Here is a 27,892-nt window from a genome sequence, read left to right as displayed (position 1 = left end):
GTTATCCATTTCCTTGCCAATTATAACATTTGGCTTTATTAATGTCAAATGTAGGTCTTAGCTTAACTTTATCCTGCACTTCAGTATTAAGAGAAATTGCAGAAATATTTCAGAGGTGCAAAGTTACACTTAATATTATTAAGAAACTAAGACTGTGATTGTTTTGATTCATGCTGGTTATTTTCCAGAGCTCTATTTGGGTATGACAAGAGTAATGTGCATTACAGTAGCATATATGCTACTGCAATACAGTCAAGAAATACTGCAAGAACTGAATGACAGGATTCCTCCATGAAGAAATTCAGAACACACACACACAAAAAAAAGAAAGAATCAGTGACGCAAGCAAAAATATGTAACAAACAATCTCATCAGTCAAGACGCACCGATCCATATTCAACCGCAAAGTACGTTGCATGAATTGAACTGTTACTCTGTTCAGAGGAATAACACTTAAGAAAAAAATAATACCGGCACATTTCATTTCAGTGTTATTAACAGACTCAAGAATCATTTACGGTTTGCGCGGGAAGGATGCAGCCCCCCCCACCCCACTTCTTCGCAGCTGGAGGAGGCTACTCAAGCGGTGGGCACTGGCCCAGAGGGAGACCCAGGTATGGTTGCCATATGGGAAAGCCGTTGTTAGGAAAAATGCGGCGACGCGGACGGAGCTCTGGTGTAAACGTGCGGCTGTCCAGGTCTTTGGCTGCGGGAAGTGCCTGAGTCTGTCACTGGTGACAGAGGGCAGCGGGGGCATCTCTTGTGTGAGGTGGGACCGGGTGGAGGATCTGCCCAGCCTGGTGGTAGAGCTGAAGGAGGATTTGGGAAGGTTGAGGAGTGTCAGGGAGCGTGAGAGGGAGATAGATCGGTGGACCCGCACCCTGATGTCCCTGAGGCAGAGGCAGCAGATGGAGGCTCCGCAAGAAGCGGAGGTTCCCCTGCCCTCCTGCCACCAGGCAGGAGGGGACCTGAGAGATGGAGGGGAATGGATACAGGTCCCTGCTTGGGGAGGCAGGAGAATCCCCTCCCAGTCTCCCACACCTTCCCAGTTGCCCCTACGCAACAGGTATGGGGCTCTGGGACTTGAAGACCAGGTCAATGAAGATCAGGGTGTAGGTGAAGCCCTATCTAGGGAGGTGCCTAGGCTCAGTGGGGCAGCCCCACGTATGCTCACAGCCTCTGAAAAAAGAAAAAGGAGGGTAATTGTCGTAGGCAACTCCCTTCTGAGGGGGACAGAGGGCCCGATATGCAGACCTGACCCATCCCACAGGGAAGTCTGCTGCCTCCCTGGGGCCCGGGTAAAAGACATTACCAGGGAACAACCTGGTCTGGTTCGGACCTCTGATCATTACCCATTGCTGGTTGTGCAGGTTGGCAGTGATGAGATTGCAGAGAGGAATCCAAAGGCAATCAAAAGGGATTTCAGGGCACTGGGATGATTAGTGGAAGGGTTGGGAGCACAGGCAGTGTTTTCCTCAATCCCTTCAGTGGCTGGGAAATACATTGAAAGGAACAGGAAAACACACCTGGTTAATATGTGGCTCAGAGGCTGGTGCTGTCGGTGGCATTTTGCATTTTTTTGATCATGGGGACGTTTACACGGCACCGGGCTTGCTAGCGACAGATGGTGTCCAGCTGTCTCAAAGGGGTAAAAGAACCCTCGCTCGTGAGATGGCGGGGCTTATAGAGAGGGCTTTAAACTAGGTTTGAAGGGGGTAAAGGATAAAACTGGGCACACCAGACAGGAGCCTGGAGGCAGCGTGCCGATGTTAGGGGGGGATTCGATGACCCAGCTCAAATGCATCTATGCCAACGCACGCAGCACGGGCAATAAACAGGAGGAGCTGGAAGCCATCGTGCAGCAGGACAGATAGGACTTAGTCGCCATCACAGAAACATGGTGGGACAACTCCCACGACTGGAGTGCTGCAATGGATGGCTAGAAGCTCTTCAGAAGGGATAGGCAAGGTAGAAGAGGTGGTGGGGTGGCTCTCTGTGTTAGGGAGTGTTTGGACTGTATGGAGCTATACGATTGTCATGACAAGGTGGAGTGCTTATGGGTGAGGATGAGGGGGAAGGCCAATAAGGCAAATATTGTGTTGGGAGTCTGTTACAGACCACCCAACCAGGTTGAAGAGACGGATGAATCATTCTACGAGCAGCTGGCAGTAGTCTCAGAATCGTGTGCCCTTGTTCTTGTGCGGGACTTCAACTTTCCAGATGTCTGCTGGAAATACAACCCAGCAGAGAGTAAACAATCTAGGAGGTTCCTGGAGTGTGTGGAAGATGATAACTTCTTGACACAGTTGGTGGGTGAGCCAGCCAGGGGAAGAACCTTGCTAGATCTACTGTTTACAAACAGGGAAGGACTGGTGGGAGGTGTGATAGTCAGAGGCCATCCTGGCTTTAGCAACCGTGAAATGATAGAATTCTCAATTTTTGGTGAGGCAAGGAAGGGGGTGAGCAAAATCACCGCTATGGCCTTCTGGAGGGCAAACTTTGGCCTCTTCAAGGCACTGGTTGAGACAGTCCCTTGGGAGATGGTCCTTAAGGGCAAAGGGGTCCAGGAGGGATGGACATTCTTTAAGAAGAAAATCTTTATGGCTCAGGACCAGGCTATTCCCATGTGCTGCAAGTCGAACCGCCGAGGAAAACAACCGGCCTGGCTGAATGAGGAGCTTCTGCTAGGAGTCAAGAAAAAAAGGAGAGTTTATCATCTCTGGAAGAAAGGGTGGGCAACTTGGGAGGAGTACAGGGATCGTGTTAGGTCATGCAGAGAGGAAATTAGAAAGGCAAAAGCTCAGCTAGAACTAAATCTGGCCACTATTATAAGGGACAACAAAAAATGTTTTTACAAATATATTAACAGTAAAAAGAATCCCAAGGAGACTATCTAGCCTTAAATGGATACAGAAGGGAATGTTGCCACCAGAGATGAGGAAAAGGCTGAGGTACTTAATGCTTTCTTTGCCTCAGTCTTTAATAGGGAGACCAGTTATCCTCAGGGTACTCTGCCCCCTGAGCTGGAAGGATGCAAGATCATTACCCTGAAGTTGTTATAATCTAAATATATGTGAATATGCACGTATATGTGCAAAAAAAGTGACATATAGAGCAGAAGTTAATCAACTAAGACTTCAATTCATTACTTTATTTTTTTTTTTTACATTAAAAAATTACAACGTAACAAGGGTTTGAAAAGCCAAGTAAACCTGATTTCACACACGCACACACTTGCTAAGTCACAGGATTCAACTGCTTGAAGTGATATTTTCTGATTTTCATCAGGATATTTTATTAAACAATATACACATTAAGAGCCTCATGACAAAGCCAGACACATTTTTTCCCAATCCTTAAGATGTGCAACTGAATATGCAAAGATTCTTGTGGAACTTTCAACTTTCCCCTCAGTTACATGAGACGTAGTTTTGTTCATTTGACTGCAATTTCATTGGATGTGTCCACCTAGCAATTGTCCAGTGTTACACACCATCTCCCCCAAGCAAAGTGAACATATTACATAGTATTGTACGTTTTGGTTCGTGGGGCCATAGGTAATAAATGGATCCCTTAGCAATTTCACCCACCCAATGGTATAAAACCTGATGAAGCTGGAATCAAGATGCCACAAACAATTACAAAGAAATGGAGAAGCAGGTCACTGAAAAAAGAATGTATAGCATCTGTAGTACGTAAACTTTATAATGCAAGATTCTTCAGCACGTTGAACTGCTTGAAGTGGGACGGATCACCAGTGCTACTGGCAAAGCAAAAGCAAGAACAGGACAATTTTAAGGCAAGTCCCAGAACAGGGAGCTATTTACTTTCTAGGCACAATTTCAAGCTATGTATCAAGGCTCCTGCTTTATCCTTTATACTGTCAGTAATTTATATAGAAGAGATTAACAATAATACAAAAAATAGTCTAAATATAATTTTTAAAGAACCCACTTTTAGCTGAATTTCATTACTTGCAGCTTGTATTTCATTACTTGCAGATTTATAAACATTTCTTAGCACTACTGTTGTCAGGCCCACATAAAGCAGTTCTAGATCTATATTGCTCTCATTTCTTGAAAGTAGTTTTGGTCGGAAAATGGTTAAATTCAAAATAATTCCTTCTATTACAGATCTTTCCACGTTTAAGCTCTGTTGTACTTGAGAAAGAGGCAACCTCCCTCATTCCTCTAATGTCTTTGTTCAAGGGATCATTAAGTTAACAGCTTTCCTTCTACAAAAAGTCTGTACAATAAAAAGGGGCAGAGCAAGACCTTACAAAGACAACTGTTTTCAGTTAATTAACTCCAATCTGCAGTACATACATTTTAATCTCACACAGGAGGATACAGTCACTTGGTCCCACTCATCGCTGCAGAGGACTAGATACAATCCTCAAACATCTACACTTAAGTTCCTCTAGAATCAATGCATTAAGAATTGGAGATGCATATCTGAGGGCAGAATTTGGCCCACAGCTGTTAGTCAAAAGTGTTGTTTACTGAAGATTTAGAACTTACCTAAATGCCATATGAGATTAATACTGCCAAACACAAGACATGCTTTTGTGAGCCTGGGAAGACATTTGGCAGGGGTGTAACAGTGCCTCTGATGTGTTATGCTGTTGTGTGCACCAGTCCTTTGAATCACTTGCATATGAGGAATGTGTGTCTGAAGTGGGACACAAGAGTACAGCTCTGTTTATTAGGACAAGCTGAAATATAAATTAAAACTGAATAAACCACTATTCCCTGAAAACTGGATTTAGAAGGCTAGGTCTCATTTGAGATCAACTTTCACCATAATGCTCCTCCTTATGATTGACAACTGCACCTAAGTATATACTTTTTATAAAAACACACAGGTAATTCTCCAAACTTTTATCAAATAAAAAGGGTTTAACAAAAATGGATAATTAATCTCATAAAATAAATTACAGTAGCATGACATTTGGCTTCTTTAGTGTGACCATGTACTTTTCCTCTTACCTTGCTGTTAAGACCATTACAGATCCAGTTCGCGTCTCTGAAAGTTAATGAGATGTCTGTGACAATAAACGTATAAAACTGCTTGCTACAAGCAAATGTCTGATATCAGTTTCACCTGGTCACAGATTATATGTAGACAGCCTTCTCTGGCCCCAAATAAATATTATATAGTATTCTTGCAAGTTCCAGCATAATTAGACTCAAACAGAAAACTCAGGTCCTCCTTTCTTTGCTCTCAGTAGAAGTCGCCTGATTCGAAATCCTGCAAAAGGATTAATCCACAGGAGTGAAGGCTGACCCCCAAAAACAGATTTCATTCCTTCCCAACGTAGTCTCCGCTCCCATGTTGGCTTTTCACTCTTCAGTCTTTCAATCTCCTGTATACAAACAGACATGCAGTGACGCACTGTTAAGTCCAAAGTTTAGTAAAGTCTAATAGCAGTTATCAAAACTGATGACTATTTTGCATTCTTTTAATGTATAGCTAGTGAGCCGATCAGTTTCTTACTGTTATTTATTTAGTAAGGAAGAAATAAGAATGGCTGATTTAGCCCTGTGGGTACAGGGCAGAAGACTTAGAACATAAAATGTGTAGAAGAAGGTTGGTCTACCTCTTCCTCCCTCAAACTAAAATACAAAATGACCAGAAAAGCTGACCTTACAGTAGGGGATCTGCACGCAACGTACCTGCACTAGAAGTTGTTTACTCGGTTAATGAAACCAGACAATAAGGCTTCCAAGAAGGCTCTTGTACTGCAATTACTGAAGCTAGGCTTACTCTCCCAAACACATTATTTTGATGATCATTTTTTGTACTTCCCACTAATGAAGGCTGCGTATTTACCAATTGTTTTTCACAGTTACTCTTCAGTACAGAAATACACTTTTAAACAGCCTCACATGAGAAAATTCTGAACAGCCACAAGATTCAAATTCCTTATATTTCCTGTCACTTATCCATCACAAAACATCCTCTCAAGGCTTAACACTGCAGATCTACGGGCAAGGGAGCCAAAGGTCCCAACTACACTCACACTCTAATAAAGTGTATAAAAGTAGAGGAAAGTGTGAAGTGTTGATACAAGATAGCTAGTTTAAGTGTAAACCTGAGAAAAGCAGACATTTCTCATGACACAAATCAGGCGTGATAGCTGAGAAGTGAAAGTCCAAACTGAAGTCAGAAGCTGTGCAATCTTTGTAATTGAAAAACCTAATTATAAAATTCATGTCCGAAAAGCAAATAATGCAAGAACTTCTGTTAGAAAGCAAACCCCAAGAAAGTATTTCAATCCTTACAACTGTAGAAAATAAAAATGCTGAGGTATTTCAGATTTGGGGTTTTGTCCAAAATAAGAGCCTCCCCTCATGCAAATAAAACATCTAAACACATCTTCCCAGAATAATCATTACAGCATACAAAAGTAGAGGTCTTTACCGTTTCATCATTGCATATTGAGTGGATTTGGGTGCCAAACATGACTGCAGTGAAAGTGAGAAACAGAAAACCCTCAAGGCACAAGAAGATCATCAGGATCACAGTTACAGGTGGGGAAAAGTCACTGCATTCTGTGAAAATGACATACGTAGTTATAAAAAAATAAATTAAAACAATCTATAGAGCATATTCATCCCCTCTTCAACAAACAGCAATAAAAGCTAAATATCTGACACTTGAAACAATATTTCACAATTAAAACAAAATTCTAATTTCTAGCACTGCAGCAGCTTTATTTGCTGCCCAGAGAAATAAAGAGTTTTCAGGAAGTAACACTTTTGTCTTCCTATACAGCATTTGGTACTGCATTACTGCAATTCTGCCTCAGTATTTCAAGGATCACAGAATGGTTTGGGTTGGAAGGGAGCTTAAAGATGACCTAGTTCCAACCCCCCCTGCCATGGGCAGGGACACCTTCCACTAGACCAGGTTGCTCAAAGCCCCATCCAAACTGGCCTTGAACACCTCCAGGGATGGGGCATCCACAGCCTCTCTGGGCAACCTGTGCCAGTGCCTCACCACCCTCACTGTGAAGAGCTTCTTCCTTACATCTAATGTAAATCTACCCTCTTTCAGTTTAAAACCGTTACCCGTCGTTCTATCACTATACTCCCTGATAAAGAGTCCCTCCCCATCTTTCCTGTAGGCTCCCTTTAAGTACTGGAAGGCCACTCTAAGGTCTCCCTTCTCTTCTCCAGGCTGAACAACCCCAACTCTCTCAGCCTGTCTTCACAACAGAGGTGCTCCAGCCCTCTGATCATCTTCGTGGCCGTCCTCTGGACTCACTCCAACAGGTCCATGTCCTTCTTATGTTGGGGCCCCAGAGCTAAATGCTCAAATAAATGTTTGCATGTAAGACAATTTAAGTACTCGGAACTGCACATATGTAAAGATGAGAGCAGCTTGAAGTTTCATGCATGACAAACGCTGTAAAAACTATCACCACTGTCAGTTCTGACTTGCTAGTTATTCCAGATGTTCCATTTTGCTGTGATTGCTTTATTGCTTTTTCTTAATTCACCACACAAAGTAATCAGGTTCTGACTTACACTTAAAGTCACATCTCTGGAGATCCTCTGATCAACTGATTAACTCAATTATAGTTAGACAAAGAAGAAATGGGATAGTATACAGGAAGCAGAATGCTTCAAGTAAAAAAGGACTAAGATTCCATCCATTTAATGGAATATCAATCAAAAACCAGTCACATGGATTCCCCTGTTGCTTCAGGTACCAGGAAGAACATATGATCAACCATCTTCTGTCAAAAGCACAAGATCAGAATGAGCTCTGGCACATTGGAACATTAAGAAATGCAAGCCAGAGGCCTAAACAAACAACTGGGACAGTTTAGGAAATTTCTTTTCTACAGGAGCCCCACAGTTGGCTCCAGTAACAGAATGAGGGAGAAATTTAAGTTTCAGCTGTCGTTCACAGAACTGTGGTGGGACACAAAAAGCCCAGCTAGCAGCTCCAGGTAATATAGCGCTGAGGTGATTGACGACCAGCTATCTGTTTCCTTCCTATTACAGAGGTAGTAAATTTTACTATGTGGAAAGGGAGTGAGAATGCCCTTGACAACCACAGCTCTTACAGTGAATGACTAAAGGAAAGAAAAAAAATATATATTAAAAAAAAAAAAAAGAGAGATGGGTAAACAGGTATGAAATATTTTCAGGACCTCACTTTAAAAAGATCTAAGTCCTGTAATATTTCATACATGGGACTGAAATAGGTGGAACGCTATGACTTTCCCTTAGTATCTGCTAGATTATGACAGTGAAAGTTAAGTATTTGCTTACCAGTCCACTGCCCTCGGACACAGGAGAAAAACTGAAACCCACACAGTATGAGCGCATGAGCTGAAATTAGGGCTATATACATCTGGAAATAAGAGAGAGTGCTTACTTTTGACTGCTGCCAGGTAGTAAACCAGACATTCCTTTCAGCCAGCCTTCACGATTGCACAGCGAATATACTTTCCTATTTCAATTTTTAATTCAATACAATGATGTAAAAACAAATTCTAATTAAGCTTGAATCTAAAACCATGGGCAACAATGAAAGTTTAAGGATTAGCTCCCTAAATCACAGTACCATTTCATTAATTGTTACTACATAAACCACAGCAAAATTAAGGTAGTTTAAAATAACAGCACTTTACAAGATTAAAATGAGTATTAGTAGAAATATCTTCCTGCTTGGAGAATATCTTGCATAGAAGTAAAAATGAAAAAAAAAACCCCCAACACAAAACAATTGTGCTCTTAAGCCGTTACTCACTACTAAGCACAACCAAAATTGTTATAATCAAGGTAGACTCATACTGAGATCAAGCTGCTGTTGATTTTCACTTACCGTAAACAGAACAAAAAATCTCTGATTTTTCTCCCCCACACAATTATTCACCCACGGGCAGTGGTGATCCATCTTTCGAATACATCGTTTGCAAATACTGAAGGAAACGAAAAGAGACTTCTGTTGAGAAACAATACTTTGCATTTTAATGTAGAAACAAGGGTATCCAGTGATCATAAGATGATGAGCTGAAATCTTTCTTGACAAACTGAAAACAGTGATTTTGTACACATTTCTTTAAAGAAACTATTTGCTCACTTACAACTCAGCTTTTGATTGTTACAAAACTGACTGTGTACATAAGATATTCTTCACATAAGAAAAACAATATTAATATGAGAATCACTGCATATCCAAACACACAATCAGGCGAACCTGGTAACTTGTGTTAGACACTTGCAGCACTGAGTGAGCAAAGCTTCAGTTCTTTCTAGATTTATTATTAAAAAAACACCTTTTCCTTCTGGAGAAGCTTTTTTAGACAAAGTAATTATTTCAAGTTTACAGACTTCCAAGTCGTAAATTTAGTTTGTGAATCAGAAAAAAAAAAAAAGGAAATTCACATCTTCAAGAGAGAAATTGTCACTCTTGAGGTTTCAACTAGCCACACAATTCTAAACATACACAATCAAAATCTCAACTAAAGAACAGCTTACAATGTCACACCTCACTTCCTCAACATAAACCAAAAATACTGAAACTGTAAGCAGCACGCATTCTTTGCCTACTTGTTAATGAGTATTTAAACACTACTGTTTGTTGCTAGTTCAGCAACTAAATGCTTAGTTTCTGCCCAGTTTTGAGCCAAGGTTATTTCCAAAAAGAAAAGTCAAATATTTCAATAACTTCATTCTATATCTGCTAGGCCATACAGCACCAGAGGGCTCATTTCTCTTATATTCAGGTCCATCTGCAGCCAAACATGAACAGTTATACAAGAGAAACAGAACAATTGCAACATGTGTTAAAGTTCTTCCATAAATCAATAGCTTCAGTAATGCTGGTATTTCATTTTCCTAGCTTTGTACTTAAGATAGCCACACACTCAGTGTTCCAGATTTTCCTGCAGAACATTCAAAATATTAAGCATTTTCATTACAGCAGGTACAAAGCCAAATAGACCTAAAAAATGCAGGCACTATTATTCAAAATCGTTTGGTTTTAATGCATGCTTATTTATGCATGGTATCTATGAGTGCTGCAGTGACAAGCCACAAAGCAAAGCTAAATGATTGTCACTAAAGTGAAGAAAAGGGATGCGTGTGGGGGGGGGGGAATCAATGCTCTGAGGCACAAAATAATTTTTAAGTCATCACATATGCATGATTATAAGGTAATTCAGCAAGAGGCAGAACATACTCCTGTGCAGGTTATATGGAAGAATCCCAAATCTCTCACTGCTTCTCTGAAGCTCCCTTTGTCCTGAGCTATCATAACTCAGCCCCTACATTCCCACTGCCTCTTGTTTTATGGACATTAAAGATGATTCATCTTCTGATGCAAATTACTTTTTAAATAGTGCCAGTTACACAGGAAAATCCCGATACCATAACTAAACACCACAACCATTCTCTAGTGCAGAATGAACAGGTATCATTCACGAGAAGGCACTCAGAAGACTCTCCAAAAAGGTTTTCATTTCACAGCCTGCTGCCTATAAGTTCAGCCTCTCCCGAGCTCTGTGGGAAGGTGAGCTAACTCCAGTTACCACAGCCATGCAAGCCTCCTAATGTAACACAGAATATATACTGTCACTCTAAAAGGAATATTAATGTGAAGTACTGAGTAAAATCACATCCAGCCTCAATCAAGCCAAACACTGGAGGATGTGAGGTGGGCAGGACTCATTTTTGCTCATTCAGTATTTCTCACAAGCCCACGCAGAGCTCTCCAAGACATCAGATGTCTGGAACCCTGCCTTCATTTCTAATCTCACACCACGATTTAATTTCCAGCCAACAAACTCGCAGCAATGCTTAAAACAGTGGTTCTGCCTTCTTCCTAACCCCGTCACTTGTATTCTATTCCTTCCCCCGTCCAAGCACAGATGTTCATGTGGCAAGAGTTTGGCGGGGAAGTCACTCCATTAGCTGCAACCTGGGTCATCTCACTCTGCACGAACACTCACGCCTTACACAAGAGGAAGGAGCAATACAGTAGTGAGAACAAGCAGCTGTGGACAAAGGAAGGTCTTTTCCAGCTTGGCGCTGCTGCTGAATGCACTCAGGCAACTGCAGGTGCAATTACAGTTTTGAATGCCAAGGACAACATTCAGAAAGACACAGCTAATGGCTGAAGAGAAACTGGTCTGGATAACAGAAATTCCCAGGAAGACTGATGCAAACATCTCAGTGACTTGATTGTGAATAAGTTCCCCATATGCAAACACAAGCACAGAATATGCTAGAAATAATGACAGCTGTGCTCCTTCAGTGAAAATGAAATAGCATTCACTCAGAATAAACCTCTTCCTTATGCTGAAAATGTTAACTGCTTAGTAAAATCTTAGTTTAATGTATTTCACTGAGGCTAGATATTTAGCTGCAAATAAAAGCTTCTTGTTCTTTTTCCCCCATCACTGATGTGTATTATGAAACTATTTTTCTTCCTTAAAAGAACTTCTGCTGCAGTGTTGCACAACAATTTTCATAACTACATCATAAGAGTCTCTTCTGTTAATAATTTACTACTCAAAACATGCACTGTGGCTTTGAGTGTAAGTATTTCCCAACAGGAACCAACATCAATTTCCATTTTCAAGTCTCTTCTATCAGCAAATTGCCACTTTGACTACTTGGGACTAGACCATCCTTTTAATGTCCTTGGAATGGGTTTGTAAGCCAATAAAAAGTTGGCAGTATAATCAAACAAACCTTTTTTCTATTTGGTTTAGCACTTCTGCAGTGCTAAATCTATAGCAAAGAGTCAGATTTTGGTAGCTGGTTTCCAGCCCATTTACCTGTCTATGCAGTATGTATTCAACAATCAAGAAATTACAAAAAAAATCCTTTGTTTTACTTAAGAAAAGTTAACAGCAACTACTAGTAGCACCTATTGTACAAGTAAGAGAGACAAAGACAATTAAACCAGATATCCAACTGCTGAGAAAAACATGACAGCAGGCTTAAAGGACAGCGCATACACTTTCAGGCTTTGGCTTTCTCTTTCAGATGTTCTGTAAAGCCAGTTACGCACTGTGCAAGCACGAAAACACATCCTTTGCCCTTATGTGGAACATCTCACAGTGTATTTTACCAAGGCATAAAAAGTAAAACAATTCACAAGACACGCAAAGCTTGGTCCCTTAACCAGTGGTTAGTGAAAACAAACCCTTTGAAAGTATGACAGACTTCCTTCACTGTAGACACTACCCATTCTTGCTCTGCTTTAACAATAAATGTCACTCAAATTCTTGCTATAAACAATGTATTTGAAGTCCCTACTTAGTTTATTTTTATTCATCTTCCAGGAAGAAACAATTTTTCAATCAACACCTCCTTAACTGGGATCACAGGCTACTGGAACATTCAAGATAACACAGTGCCTGCTGAGGATGATGGCCCAGATGTACTCAAGGGACTCTGCAGGGCTTGTCTGAAACCTATATAGCTGTTAGCTCCAGGTCTAACAGATAAGCACTGCCCACACAGAGCCACGCAGCTGCATGGGCTCTAGGCTGTCCAATACTCCAGCTTTTTGGCTCATACGCACAGTGCAACATAAGATGTCTTCATTCAGGGTTACTTCCAAATTAGTAAATCCTATCAGGACAGAAGATGTGGGAAATACTTTAAAGATACCCGCAAAGTCTCTGTAGGAACCAGCCTAAATCTGAGATGAGAAAATTAGCGAGATTCAACCTACACTTAGCAGAGGCTCTCAGGTGTCCCTTTACCGCATCCCATGAACACAATGCCAGGAAATCTGAACAGCCTGCACAAAGCTGTTTTGGATCCCCAGAGATTAACAGCTTATATTCTGCCACAAGAAAGCAGCTGCACCGCTTCCACCCTCAGGCCCACGGAGCAACTGGTACAGCTGTGTTCATGTAACGCTCTACCAGAGGTAATAAAGCCAGCCAGAACCAAACTCATTGCACTGGAAGGCAGGCTTGGTATCTGCATCCATGCGAAAGCTAACCTACAACACACATAAACTAACTGAAGATAATTCTATACTTGACTATTTATACATGCAACTTTCCCCTTCACACTCCAGATACAAAAACCCACTCACATCTGAGAGAAGAACAAGATTTCAGTGCCAAGGCTGAGTATAATGGAAATAGCTTCTCAGCCATAACTTTCACACAGATAAGTGACATACACTGAGACATTTAACTTAGAAACCACAAATTTACATAATAATTTGAGAGTCCTGACAAGACTTCACTCTGTTCTTTTGACGGGCACTCACTCAGAGACTTATATTTAATACGCCACACAATTCAATACACATCACTCCTCATACCTAGAGAGAGCCACCAGAAACATTTACATATTTATGTAAGTCTTAATTATGCAGGCACATCTAGTTTCAATTCTCACACAATAAACATTACAAATGCATATCCACAGTGCCTGAAAACTCAAAAGATTGAGAATTAATTAAAAATGGATACATTTACTGTCTCTTCCATAGCATGTTTAGTTCAAATTATCATCACTTCTGTCCTTACTAAAATGAATCTTCAATAAGCAGAAGTGCATTTAACCAATTATGCATACAACTTTGGTAAAATAATCTGTCAATTCACATATAACTTCAAATGACGCACTACAAAGCCAAGATGACACAAATTAAAATGATAGTTTAAAAATAATCTGTATTTTCTTAATTTAAGATTGCAGGAGTCATTTCTTAAATCAGCTTCTATCAGAAATTTCCTTGAGATTCTTCCCTTTGCTCTCCATTATCAACACTATGGCACAATAATTAGAATGATGCACAGGAAAAAATATTCACAGATCAAAAAGTATTTAAGACACCACAGTATGATTACTTTTAAAAACTCTCAAGTCTCTTGCTTCTTTCCCCTCAACCACATTCATTTTTGGCCATAGTATATTATATTTATAGAATACTCTGCAATGTATGAATTTGAAAGAAGAAATTTGTGGGAAAAAAATTAACACATAAATATTAGGAACATTAGTCCAAGACTCAATATGCATAACTGCTTTAAAGAAAACTATGGCATACCTGCAATGGTGTGCACGTTCAGGTTTGATACTACAGCACTTTGGACATTTGTAGATCACTTCTCCTGGTTTCAGTTGCAAATTATCCATGTATTCTTTAGTGGCATTTCCTTTGGGTACAGCCCCCTGAAATCATTTCCATTAAAGGACAGAAAGCTTCTTAAATGGTATGACAGTGTTTAAAAATACATTTTATAGACTTTACACCAGTAATTTCAGGATAATTGCTGAAATAAGTTCATTTATTCAAAGCTAGTCTGCCATAAGCCAGGATCATTTCCAAAAGAATAAATTACCTCTGCTTGACCTCAAATTCAGTTTCATTTCAGCAAGACTCATCTATGGCCAAGTATTAGCATAATTCTGATGGAATCTACTGTCACCAGCATACATAAAATGAAGAGGAAGACACATCTTTACATGCAGATACAAGCACTACAGGTACAGTATTTGCTGAGAAGTTACTCTGAACAAGCACTACTAAAAGAGACGTGCTTTCTTAGAGCAGCGTATGTTAATTGTCGTGATGTTCGATTATTAGGCCAAGCCAGCCACAAAAGTTAAATTAGCAACAACTACTTGAAAGATGTTATTTCAACTCTCTGAATCCAAGATTTAGCCACCTGCCCCACACACACAAGTTTTTGAGAACCAACAGTCATCCTTTTTTCCTTTATACTTAAGCTTTTAGCTTGCACACTGTCACCATGAACCGCCACTGGCTTCTTTATTCTACACCTAGTATCCCCTGCTGCCTTCTGCTACTGTGTTAGTGTAGCTACATGGTGAACAGTTGAAGGAACTGATCCAGAAGAAAAATAACCCATCAGTAAAAGAAATTATTTCTTAGTGATTAGTTCTCTGAGCTGTTCACCACAGAGCCGCATTAGCAGCTGTTTCAACACAATGAGGAAGATGATGAACAGACAGGAATAGTAGGCAGGATTGCTTCTTCCAGTAACAATATTAATCTAGAACCTCGCAAGACTGGAATCTAACTTTGGATTAGTAAGAAGAAAATAACGGACAGTACCACTGTCACCTTGCTTATTTATAGAGTTAAAAGCTCATCTGTGACAGTAATCGGTTTTGAAATAAACTGTGATGCAAAATGAAAGTGCAATTGCCTTTCTGTACCAACTCCTCCAGGCCAGCACTTACTTCACACAGGGATAGCCTTCTCCAGGTTGGCTTAAATTACCTGCAACATTCTATAATTATTTCTCATTCAAAAAAAGCCCACTGGCAACATCATAATTTTACACAGACACCTTAAGGAAGTTTTCAGGACAGAAACAAGAAACCAGCAGGCACTTCAGATTAATTGCAAAATACCTCTCTACTTAGGCAGAAAGTTTTTGTTGCCTACGGACCAGAATAAATTTTGTGTTTGTATTGCCTGACGCAGCCCAAGTTCTGCCCCAGATGAACTCTTTGGCTAAGCGGTGCTTCAAACTTGAGCCAGCTGGCCTTTGCAGGGGTACTAACTGAAAGAGTTTCTTCAACACTCATGTTGTATTGCTGAAGTATTTTTTGCAATATAAATGTTCTCATTAAAGTTAATACTTTGGTATAAACATGGTGAATTATCTCAGAGAGAACTCCTGAAGCACAATTTTACCTTGCTCCAAGTAAATTTATGCTTATAAAACACATCTCACATTCACCTCTTCATCTGTCACTAAGGATGTTAACTTCAGGCCATGCTTTTAGCATTTTGCTGATAAAAATATGCTCTACTTCAAAAACATCTTTCGTCGTCTCAGACAGTCACCAATTCCTTTCAATTAAAAATCTATTTTTATAGTTATAAGAGGAAATTTAATTCACGTATGTTTTGAGGCAGTTTATTCCCTTTTTCCTTCAATCTTAGTTTCTATCACACAGTCATGTCTTCCATTTTGGGAGTCAGCAGGAAAGCAGTGGAGGAAAAAAGGTAGTGATTCATCTCAATTTCTATCACGTTTTATCCATAAAGAACAACATAGGTCTAGAAAGACACATAGTTTTACCAGGAGATATTTTTAAGCAATCTATCCTTAAACCATTAACTTTCTTAGCTGTCACAGTCTGTAGAAGTCATAACATTTCATCACTGGGTGTGGGCTCATAAGCAAATCAAAGACGTAGAAAACCATTAACTACAACACCCTGCTGTTTTTTTGAACACTCCCATAACTTCTACATACACTGTTAGCGTCTCAAAAATCTGGAGAAAATAGATGGTTTTCCCCTCACCCTTCTCTCCCCAGATATATTCCCTAAAAAAAATAATAGATTTTAGTCCAAAATAAACAAATTAATCTCCTGAACTCTTGAATTGGAAAGTCCTAAGAAATAAGTACTTTCAAGACCTCTTACGCCTACGCCGTTCCAGTGTGGGTTCAACTTAAATCTCCCTTCCCACTGACTCCAAATACCTAAACACAAAAATGCATGAATCATGTAGGACAGTAGTTCTTACTTTAGGCCAATATGTGACTGACGTTTTTCACCATGTCTACCTCTAAAAGTTCTTTCATGTGCCATAAATGGAAGATACATTTCAAACGACACAACAGGATGAAGCTACAACTTCTTATGAAGTTTTGAAAATATATCTGACAAAAAAAAGTAAGAAAAATTAGGACAGAAAAGACTAAAGCTTTATTAGCTTCTTCAGAACCTGGGTTAATATTTTACAAATAAACTGTATTTCTCATGACCCTATCTCTCCCTTGTAAATTAATTTTATACTGCCTGCTCCTCAAGTCAAAAATTATTTATGGTTTCATTAACAGAACAAGAGGAAAAGTACATATATCATCCCTTCACTTTGAGGGTTTTGAATTTAACACTACTTTTCCTAGCAGGAGAAGACTGATATAATTTCTCCAAATTTCTCTGCAGGTGATGAGCCACATGAGAGAACAATCCAACGTCAAGGAACGATCGCATACTTACTGGATCAGTTAGCATAGTTCTCAGATGCGATGACAAAGCTAGTACTGCCAAGCAGTTAAAGAGAACACCGTTGATCACAGAGTACCAAAAGTCTTTGGAAGGCAGCAACATCACAAAAGTCACTACGAAGTCTGCATAGACAACCAGAAGCCATGTCATTATAGCACAGACCATACCACAGCCATCTCGGATGAACCAAACCCTCTCTGCCATGTCGGCCTCTGAGGAAGAGGAATCGTAACTGTCATTTTCAGCAAGAAGCGGGTGGTGCTCAACATCACGGAATCTGTGCCCTGATGACTGCATGGTTTTCTGGCCTTGCCCTGCAGGAAGTAAAGATACCATTATTATGCATGAGGAAACTGGAAATATAGGTGGCTCTTGTTTTTTATTTCTGTAAGATAAAACATATCCAAGTGTAAAATAGATTACTGAGGTTTTTTTTTTTGATCTAAACCTGAACAATTCTACGACTACATAAAGATCAAATATTTCCATAATCAAAAGATACTAATTTAAAGTTTCATCAACAATTTTGTAAGCCATTTACTGAGTTTTATAAACCCATAACTTTTATTTTTATATCACTGTATTGGGTTTGCGTGGCAAGGTTTTGGTAGCGGGGGGGCTACAGGGGTGGCTTCTGTGAGAAGCTGCTAGAAGCTTCCCCTATGTCCGACAGAGCCAATGCCAGCCGGCTCCAAGACGGACCCGCTGCTGGCCAAGGCCAAGCCCAAGCCCATCAGTGATGGTGGTAGCGCCTCTGGAAGAACAGATTTAAGGAGGAGGAAAAGTTGCTGTGCAACTGCAGGCAAAGAGAGGAGTGAGAACATGTAAGAGAAACAGCCCTGCAGATCCCCAGGTCAGTGCAGAAGGACAGGGAGGAGATGCTCCAGGCGCCGGAGCAGAGATTCCCCTGCAGCCCGTGGGGAAGACCATGGTGAGGCAGGCTGTCCTCCTGCAGCCCAGGAAGGTTCACAGGGGAGCAGATATCCACCTGCTGCCCGTGGAGGATCCCACGCCAGAGCAGGGGGATGCCCGAAGGAGGCTGTGACCCCCTGGGAAGCCTGTGCTGGAGCAGGCTCCTGGCAGGACCTGCAGATCTGTGGAGAGAGGAGCCCACACTAGAGCAGGTTTGCTGGCAGGACTTGTGACCCTGTGGGGGACCCACGCTGGAGCAGTCTGTGCCTGAAGGACTGCAGCCCGTGGAAAGAACACACGCTGGAGCAGTTCGTGAAGAACTGCAGCCCGTGGGAAGGACCCACGTTGGAGAAGTTCGTGGAGGACTGTCTCCTGTGGGAGGGACCCCATGCTGGAGCAGTGGAAGAGTGTCAGGAGTCCTCCCCTCCCAGAGAAGGAAGGAGCGGCAGAGACAAGGTGTGATGAGCTGACTGCAACCCCCATTCCCTGTCCCTCTGCAGGGGGAGAAGGTAGAGAAAATTGGGAGTAAAGTTAAGCCCGGGAAGAAGGGAGGGGTGGGGGGAAGGTGTTTTAAGATTTGGTTTTTATTTCTCATAATTCTACTCTGATTTGATTGGTAATAAATTAAACTAATTTCCCCAAGTCAAGTCTGTTTTGCCCATGACAGTAATTGGTGAGTGATCTCTCCCTGCCCTTATTTCGGCCCGCGAGCCTTTCGTTATATTTTCTCTCCCCTGTTCAGCTGATGGTGGGGAGAGCGATAGAGTGGCTTTGGTGGGTACCTGGCGTCCAGCCAGGGTCAATCCACCACAATCATGCAACTTCAATGCTTGACAAAGGGATTTTAGAATGGTTTCATTTCCATCTTGTTGTGCCCATAAACCATTCTTCCCATTTTGTTAAAAATGCAACTTTCTTCTTTTATCTCAAACTAAAATGGCAAAGTCTTCGTTAAATTACAGCTCATGTCTCTCAGAAAACAGCAAATTATGGCACCAGACTGTTGACTTTTCACACTGCTCCAGCAACCCAGGGAAGAGCAGAAGGAAGAAACAGAATGGAAATAAAGCCGTTCTAGTACATTGTTCACAACAAAAAACACAGCAAGTTAGAAAGCAGCTAAATTTGTTGACAAAAGTGCTATTGTGTTGAAAAAAACCACAAACCTGTTACAAAGATGTATTGGATAACTGACAAAATGGTCTCAGACCAGACCAAGCTTAAGGGAAATAAACAGCAGTGGTTAAATTAGCATGGCATTGGATTACACGAATCAGATTTTCAAAGAACACATTAATTAATTAAGTTCATGAAAACTCTTTTAGGGCTTTGTTGTTGTTCCAATGTGGAACAAAAACAAGACTTGAAACCTTAATTCTGTTTTCATGAAAACTATTATTTTCCAGACATCCCTAACAAGCAAAGATATGGAATGGCAGAACTGAAGTGCTATCAACAAACAGGAGACAAATTAAAGCTGAAACATTATGCATCAGGAATAGCTTGCTCCTTTAAAAGTATACTGTGTTCTAAAAATTGTATTGATTCATGCTATTAAAGGCCATGTCTGAGAGAAACTTGAAAGCCTTTATATTGATTGATGACAGCCACGCAGAAGTCTCTGGTTTTTACCCTTATTAATGGTAGCATGTATGACTGGTAGGAAATATGGCACTTCAATTTACATCCCAAGACCTTGAATATAGGATCACTTTGTTAATGTAAAATGGTCAAAGTGACCGTTACCAGGTAAAGAGACTCACACTGAGATAGTTTTCAGATGAAGCTATGTATTTCTAAACCCTTTAAAAAACTCTCAGTCCCATCTACCAGGAATCAGATAAACATATTCTGCCCAGTAAATCTTTCTGATCCTTAAGCCTTAATGCTAGAACTTAGGCAGGAATAATCCAAGAGACTAAAAATGAAAACAAGTATATGCAGATTGCAGTGTAGGGATCCTAGAGAAACAGTTAAAATAGCTAGCTGAGATACTCATAGGACACAGTTAAGTGTGGGCTACATTCTCTGGTTGTGAAACAGAACAAGCTGAAGTACAGCTCTGGTGCTTGGATCTAGTGGCAGTACTGCAGAAACAGCCAAATACAGTGCATTCACATTTAGGGTAAATTCAACCAAATTCTCAATGGCAAAAGTACTAACTTTGCCATTTTTTAAGTATTCCCCCGCCCTTTTTCTTTTTGTTTAAAATAAGTCATTTGGAACATTTTTTCAAACAAAATGTTTGGATTGGGGTTTTTTTCCACCAAAGGACTATTTAGAAACCCTAGTCCTTCAAGACCTCCTGCTGCACAGATGTTTTGAAGTGTCTGAGAGGAATCAATGAATCAAAAACAACCTCCTAATTCTGAAACTTCTTACAGAACACAAATTTGGAATTCCTTCCAGTTAAGGTGCAATACCCCAGAAAAAGAAATATACAATTATTTTTCAGTCAAGGCAAGTTTTCAGCTGCTCAAATCAACAAGTTACCTTAAATCAGAACAGACATCAAGATTCTGAAAAAAAAAATAAAAATTCAGTATTTGTGTATGTCATGACAAATGTGAATTGTAGATCAATTCTGCAAGCAACTCCTTTAGCATACAAATGAAATGGCACAAAATTATTGTATTTGTTTTGTTTGACTGTATTAAAGACAGCCAAGAAATTTTTTAGCACAACAGAAAAAAACCCCACATACCTCACAAACGTTTTGTATGTTATTCTGACATCATGTCATTCCTTTGGGCTATCCTAGGCTATTCACATAGTCATATCTGATGTAATCTGAAGAGACATCATCAACAAACTGATTAGTAAAGCACTCTTGCTTCATCAGGAAAATAATGTTAAGCACAAATAATATACATAGATAGTAGTACTTTGAAATACACTGCATGTACTTACAGCAAACAAGCTTCTGACCAAGAGGAAAAAAACTTTGACTAAGCTATCAAAGAACAAACGAAAAAACTCTAAACAGTGTTTCAAGTAACATTACATCTGTCCTGTTCATTGTTTTTTAAGATGAGTTGGATATGCAGGTTTTAGCATTAAAACTAATGTATCCAAAGACCTACTTCTGTTTCCTCTTTGCCACTCCTGTATGACTAAGAATATGCAAAAAATAATAATCTTACTTGATTGTCTTCAGAGCCTACAGCAAGGTTTTTGGTTTTTTATTAATAACAAGTATACATGTCTATCACTATTTTTAGATTTGTACGATAAGATAGGAAAAATTGTTTTAACTCTAATTATTAGAGCAAGCTATGGCCAATTTAAAATAAATTTTAATAAGCTACTCATTCCAGAATCTGTATATAAAAGAAAATGACCCACAACTATGCCAAAGAGAATATACACTTAACAAGTTCTCCTTGCTAGAATTCCACCACATAGGCAAATAATTACCATACAACTTATGACATACAAATCAGTATAAGGACTGAAATGCTAGCATAAGCTGTTCTAACCACGCTTAATTTGACAGTACGAACGTTCCATGATCTTGAATCACATTCCTTCCTTTTCACAAGGACATAATACTCAAATCCAACACAGACTGTGTAAAGTAAATGAGCATCAGTAGTTTTAAAAGTGTAGAAGATTTCCTTTTTTCATAATGAAAGAAGAGGAGGAAGAACTTATTTTATTTAGAAAACCAGATACTTCAAAGCTTGAAAATTTTAGCAGTTAACTTTTGGAAATCACCACATGGCATTTGGAGCAGGACTGCAGCACAAAACCTTGAGTTAGATGTCTATTTGGGGAAGAGAACAGAAGAGGTGTGGGCCTGAATTTCTGACTGGTAAAGTTAGTGATCACATGCATACTGCACAGAAAGCACTGCTGCACTGGTTTCTGACAAATTAAGTTGGGATCCCTGTTCTGCACAACAACATTGACTGCCATTGCCGTTCTCTCACTCAGTCCTACTGCTGCCAACTGTAACATCTGTCTGGCAATTAAATCCCCAATACATGATCAAGGAAAATTTTCTTGCTTTGTTTTATATATTACAGGATAAAATGACTAGCTTGCAGTAGGAATTTCAAATTTGTGTCTGATTAAAGTTGGCTAAAGAAGTACCTAGGTTTATTTCTTCAGTTGTTTTATTTTCTAGTCTTTAAAATAAGGTTTGTGACACGGATGCTTCATTCTTTTATTTGGAAGGTTAATTTAAATTAATATATTTTGACAGTAATGTAAGGATTCTGACATTTAACAGCTACAGAAAATATGAAGCCACTTACTTGTAAAGGAAAGCTTCTGAAACTAACTTGTTCGAAAAAATACTCCAAATACAACATTACTGATGGAGTTCTTCAGTATACATTTTCAAATTTTCCCAATTCAAAGGGAATTATACCAATGCAGACTTCTCCTGAAAATGAGAAGCCTCTTGTGTTATTTAAACAAACTCATATATTCTATTGCAAGCCTAAAAGGTAATGCAAATGCTTTTTATGCACATATAACTGCATGAAGCTACTGATTGCTTTCGCTTTTGCTTTATAAATAAGCTTTTATACTTTTGTTAAACAAGTTTTCACAATATTGTGAAATCCACAATCATTAAGTTGTCATTGACATGGCATTTTGTGGAAGCTAAGTACAAACACACAAAAAAAAGAGAGAGGTTGAGTGTGTCACATTAACTTGCAATGTCACCCACCCATTCTCTGAGGTGAAGATGACAAGCAGTAGAAGAAGACATGCTAAGCCTCTGCAAGTGAAATATTAAAGTCAGAGTAATCATCTGAAATTGTTAACAGAGAATTTATTGACCAGACAGGGACATTATTTGTTCAGTCAGTTCCCTAATGGTAGATGCAATTCTGTGCAAAATTTCAGTGTTTATTGTAGCCTCATCAGTTATTGGTTTATGTGGAAGTGCCACCATAGTTCAGCTTTTGCGAGAATAATAGATTTAGTCATTCTCATGTGATTTCCCCCTCCCTTTCCATCTCCCCTGCTCCTGTATGTCATTCTCTTCTCCAGCTGCCTACACCATTACCCCCCACCTTGGTCCCCTTCAAGGGGAAGAAGATCAATGTTTGAAAAGCACTTAAACTTTATGAAGAGCTAAGCACCCCCACTGAGATGCTCACAGCTTTCCTCTAGACTATTAATTTATTTGCCTCAATGCCTGTCCTAAGCAAATTTACATTGAGTCCTTGTTGTATACTTGAAGTACAAACCATCAGGACAAAGCATGACACTTCAACCTCTAACATGCCAAGCAACAGCTTTTATTTTGACCTTTTAAAAATCTTTATCTAGCATTGGAAGATAACACTAAATTATTCAATGTTTCATGCAAAATGTCATCTGTTTGCACAGGTGATTGTATTAAACCTAACCCAATGCAGTTCCACTCTTAGGTGTTATTTGAAATTCTCAGGTTGAGAATGTCTCATCTGACCTGCACCTCATTGTTAACGAAATGTAGGCCCAAAATGCAGATGTATTACTAGAATAAAAAAACCCAAACCAACAACTTTTGAAGATACTACATTACAAACTCATGATCACTGCAAAGATGGTCTTGTAAAATGACTGTGCCTAAGATGTTTTTAGTTTTCCAGTGGGGCTAAAGAAGCTCCACGGGAACAGCAAATCTCCCTTCTCTAAGTTTACTGGAAGAAGGTTACCAAGGGCATTAGGAAGACGAATGTTACCATACAACTATTGTATCAGGAGGCCCCTGCACTGTTAATTAAATAAAAAAAAAGGGCACTTCACGGTTAAGCACAGTCCTTTTCCCCGCTATTTTTTTTGAGGCAGAAAGGAAAAACATTGTTGTAGGGAAAAAAAAAAAAATCTAATTTTTCTTTTTTTTTTAAACAGATATACATATAAGAATTTATATACAGGCTAAAAATCCATCAGCTGTCAAAGCCTAAATCTTTTTTTGGTCACTTTTTCCTTCAAGCTATACAACAGAAAGTTCCTAAGATTCCTCGTATTTCAGTTACAACGCAATAAAGACAATGCCTTTACTTCAACATTTCTGACTGTGTACTGATATGTCAATAGTTGTAGGGACACTAACAGATACTGCACAGTAGAATAATAATCCCACAGCACTTACATACAATGGATTGAAATCCCACCTAGAAAGCACAGCATTGGTGGCAAATCAAAATCACAGAACTGTAGCCTCATTAAAAGGTTAGAGTGTAAACATTAACTTCAAAAACTGCAAAAATTTTAAGTAAACTAAATGGGCACACCTACTACTACATCCAATTCCACGGGCAATTTGGACCATTCATTGCAGACAGCTAAATATCCATCAGATAATGTCTAGACATAATCACGCCTAACTTAAGTGAATAACCTACTTTTTATTACAGATACATGCAATCCAAACTGCAAAGCCATTTAATAAGTAAACTGTGGCTCATTTCAACCTCTCAGTGACTTCACAGCAAACAAATAAAACTACTGCAACTACATCAACCAGTAACTGCACTGAAAACCCTTTAGCTCAGCCCCAGCAAGAGCCTAACTCTGTACAAGGAGCCCTTCGCTAGGGCTTCAGGGTTGACCTTTCTCAGCAACCATAACGTGTAAGAACGGCTATAGTAGCAAGTATTCAGAAGAACCAGTCCATCAACTACAATCCCACTTTAGCCCTGACAGACTCAACTTTTTTTATCTGTAATTACAAAGAGATAGGCCCGATTTCAAGAATCTGGGACATATGTAACTCCAGAGAAGAGCAGCTGAAATAGCTTGTGATGGCAACCCATGATACAACCCCAAAGCGTTATCATCAGCTTATCCCCAAATCTATCCCATACCCTCAGTGGCATAGCTCATTATCTCTCTAAATCTTTGTTGCTTTTGCTCTAACTTAATATATTTTGTACCGTATTTATCCCAAGAATTTCCTGTTTATGCCTTCTAGCCCTTCTTTGTACTGACCCATACCTGCTCTACTGCAGGCATACAGTGACACTTTACAGTGGAAACACATAACTAATGTGATGCTGTTTATATGCAAACACCTGGCAACACATTCAAGAGACAATCTTCAGTAAGTACCTATTTAACACAGTCAAGTTGCAAGCTATTGTAATGATTCTCCTTACGCCAGTCTCTTATTATACAGCAAGTGCCAGACCACAGGAAAACACTAGAATTGTTTCTTTGCAGCTTTGAAAAGGGGATATGCTTCTTCTAAATAATCTCAGAAAAGGGGTATATAGAAGAAGTACTTAAGCATAAGTATGGATGTCTTACTAGGAAGCTGGTCATCTAATTATTTATGTCTTTATGCCGGTGGCATCTTTATAAACATCCTCAAAACCCAGCAATGACAATGCAGGGTAAAACAAGTTATGCAAAATGAAAGAAAAACACTATGCATGTCTTCAGAACACATATTTAGAAAAAGTATTGAAGAGCTTTGCTATCGGCAATAAACCCGATAGATTTGTGACACCAAGTCACTTTTCCATAAGCACAAAAATAACATCCGAGGTGTTCAGCAAGGTATCTTTTTGATAACAGATTTTTTCCCCCACAGATGTGGAAGTCAAAGGAAACATATTTCACGAGACTTTGGTGCCCAGCAAAGATACACACTGTCCGATACACAAAGAGTTCAGAGCTACAACAGGAAGGACAGAACACTTCTAGATTAAAGAACAACATTTACTTGAGAGAAGGACATGAACACAATCTATGGCTGGGCTTTGTATCTTAGCACTTTTGGAATAGGGCCACAAAGTAAAATTCAGATTAGACTCCAGAAAGCTAGATGCTTAAACCAGTATCAGTATTGTTATGTGGAAACTGAAAGTTTTACTCCTTTGCCAACGGCAACTGGATGAATCACATTCTACTTTAGAGGATACTTTTTCAATTCTAATTTTTGCATTCATCCATATACGCTATATCCTCACACTCAACTGAAGATAGCTTGGGTATCACGTTCACTGATTGCACTGTGATATCAGGCTGGCAAGCACATTTTTCTGTCAGTTATTATATCCATATCCACATGTGATTCTTCCTTCCAGGTTCCAAAAAGTAATGTCATAGACTGTCATGGTTTAACCCCAGCCGGCAACTAAGCACCACGCAGCCACTCCCTCACCTCCGTCACAGTGGGATGGGGGACAGAATCGGAAGACTAAAAGTGAGAAAAACTTGTGGGCTGAGATAAAGACAGTTTAATAGGTAAAACAAAAGCTGTGCACGCAAGCAAAGCAAAACAAGGAATTCATTCACCACTTCCCATTGGTAGGCAGGTGTTCAGCCATCTCCAGGAAAGCAGGACTCCATCACCCATAACGGTGACTTCGGAAGACAAACGCCATCGCTCCGAACGTCCCCCCCTTCCTTCTTCTTCCCCCAGCTTTATATGCTGAGCTTGATGTCGTATGGTCTGGGATATCCCTTGGGTCAGTTGTCCCGGCTGTGTCCCCTCCCAACTCCTTGTGCCCCCCAGTCTACTCGCTGGTGGGGTGAGGCAAGAAGCAGAAAAGGCCTTGGCTCTGTTTAAGCACTGCTCAGCAGTAACAAAACCATCTCTGTATTATCAACACTGTTTTCAGCACAAATCCAAACCATAGCCCCATACAAGCTAATTAACTCTAGGCCAGCCAAAATGAGCACAGACCAAAGCTGAACTATTTTCACTAGCAATTTTCAATATTGATTAAAGGAGTGTTAAGGCCTTTGTTTCAATGGTTCCTCACATCAGACACACATAAAGCCTCATATTTCCTCTACATTCTTCATCTTCAGCCTTTCAACCGCTGCGGAATTCTATCAGTTTACTTTCCTCAAAAGTTCTATGTCTTCATAAAAGGCATAAAAAAGAAATCCATCAGATATACATGATACAAAATATACTACATTAGAGCAAAACCAAGCAAGTTTTAGAGAGATGAAAAATATTATCAATTTCTTTTAGCCACAAAGAGCTTTCAGCTATTTAACTCTAATCTAAAACCACTAAAATTTTACATCAGTTTCATCTACTAATGAATCAGTACAGCTCTACTTTATCTGTCAATTTTCAAAGTCCGAGAGCATCCACTTCAAAAGATCCAATTTAAGACTGTTAATGTGAACAGTCACAGCGACTTCAACCTAATTATGTCTTCAGCACAGCAAACAGTTACATCACTGTAATTCAGCATCCTGATACCATCATACAACTGTACATGTAGTACAGAAAACAGCCAATGATTTCCCAATCCTTTTTTCATGACACGGATCACATACGTGCTGTGCGGTACGAATCTACCCTCTCGTTTTTCAGAGTGTGAACTATTTGTGTTCCCACTTCCTGCCAGCGCTGTTCTTCCCTCCTGGAAATAAGGAAAACGAGCACCACATAAATCAGCAGAACTCCCTAGAGCAAGTGCCAGGGCACGACCGAAAAGCACCGTGTGTCAAATGGTTGCCGTTCCCTCCCCTTTCAGCTTCCCACGGCGGCAGCTGAGACTCTACAACACAAAGGTGCTGGGGCACAGGGACACTTCCACGCACTTGTTTCCACGGATGACTTCCATTTTTTTTTTTTTTTTTTAATAACCCGAGAAGAGGCAGGAGCACAGCTAAACCCTAGAAAAGACCCCGTTAAGAACTGGCACCAAACACCAGCGGGGACGGAGACCGACGGGGCGCCCAGCCCCTCCGCCCGACCTGCCCCAAGAGAGGAGCCTGAGGCGAGGGCCGGGAGAACAGGGAAGGCCCGCGGCGGCGGGCGCCCTGAGGACGGCGGGTGGGGGGGGGAACCGGCTCGGTGAGGAGAAGGTGGCCCGGGGAGGGAACGGGAGCGGATTTACCTCAGCGGCGGCGGCCCCGCTGCCCTCAGAGCTGCGGCTGGCGCCGTACCGGCGGCGCGGTGGGGCGAGCCGGGGCCGGGGCCGAGCCCCCCCGCCGCTGAACCCTCACCGCCGCCACCGTGCCCGCCGCCGGCCGCTCCGCGGAACCGAGGACTCCCGGAAGCGGGA

General features: G+C 40.4%; 1 protein-coding gene across 5 annotated transcripts; it reads right to left on the bottom strand.

Moving 5' to 3' along the window:
- Positions 1–3,121: 3,121 nt before the first annotated feature.
- Positions 3,122–27,892, bottom strand: ZDHHC7 (zinc finger DHHC-type palmitoyltransferase 7). 5 transcript variants are annotated; one of them, XR_008236554.1, is made up of 9 exons: positions 27,725–27,892; positions 20,611–20,696; positions 16,986–17,308; positions 14,044–14,168; positions 8,842–8,938; positions 8,286–8,367; positions 6,424–6,554; positions 4,989–5,365; positions 3,122–4,714 (listed from the first exon to the last, which is right to left on the bottom strand). XR_008236554.1 is itself a non-coding variant. In XM_052796279.1 (9 exons), exons 4-9 carry the CDS (start codon positions 17,289–17,291, stop codon positions 5,189–5,191), a joined length of 918 nt encoding a protein of 305 aa, XP_052652239.1. In that variant the 5' UTR covers positions 17,292–17,308; positions 20,400–20,425; positions 20,611–20,696; positions 27,725–27,892; the 3' UTR covers positions 3,122–5,188. The 5 variants fall into 5 exon arrangements, 3 of the variants coding, with proteins under 3 accessions (XP_052652239.1, XP_052652238.1, XP_052652241.1); XR_008236555.1 differs by having other exon boundaries at positions 3,122–4,671; XM_052796279.1 differs by adding an exon at positions 20,400–20,425 and having other exon boundaries at positions 3,122–5,365.

The sequence above is a fragment of the Harpia harpyja genome, chromosome 9, assembly GCF_026419915.1.
Source record: "Harpia harpyja isolate bHarHar1 chromosome 9, bHarHar1 primary haplotype, whole genome shotgun sequence".
Taxonomy (NCBI): Eukaryota; Metazoa; Chordata; class Aves; order Accipitriformes; family Accipitridae; genus Harpia; species Harpia harpyja.
This window is presented reverse-complemented; position numbering and strand designations above follow the sequence as displayed.

Excerpts from the sequence above, each read along its gene's own strand:
- ZDHHC7 (XM_052796279.1), bottom strand. The coding sequence starts at position 17,291 with ATGCAGTCATCAGGGCACAGATTCCGTGATGTTGAGCACCACCCGCTT. Across the intron at positions 8,939-14,043 it reads GAACGTGCACACCATTGCAG|TATTTGCAAACGATGTATTC; the intron begins GTATGCCATAGT and ends CGTTTCCTTCAG. Across the intron at positions 8,368-8,841 it reads GATTTTTTGTTCTGTTTACG|ATGTATATAGCCCTAATTTC; the intron begins GTAAGTGAAAAT and ends TCTTATTTCCAG.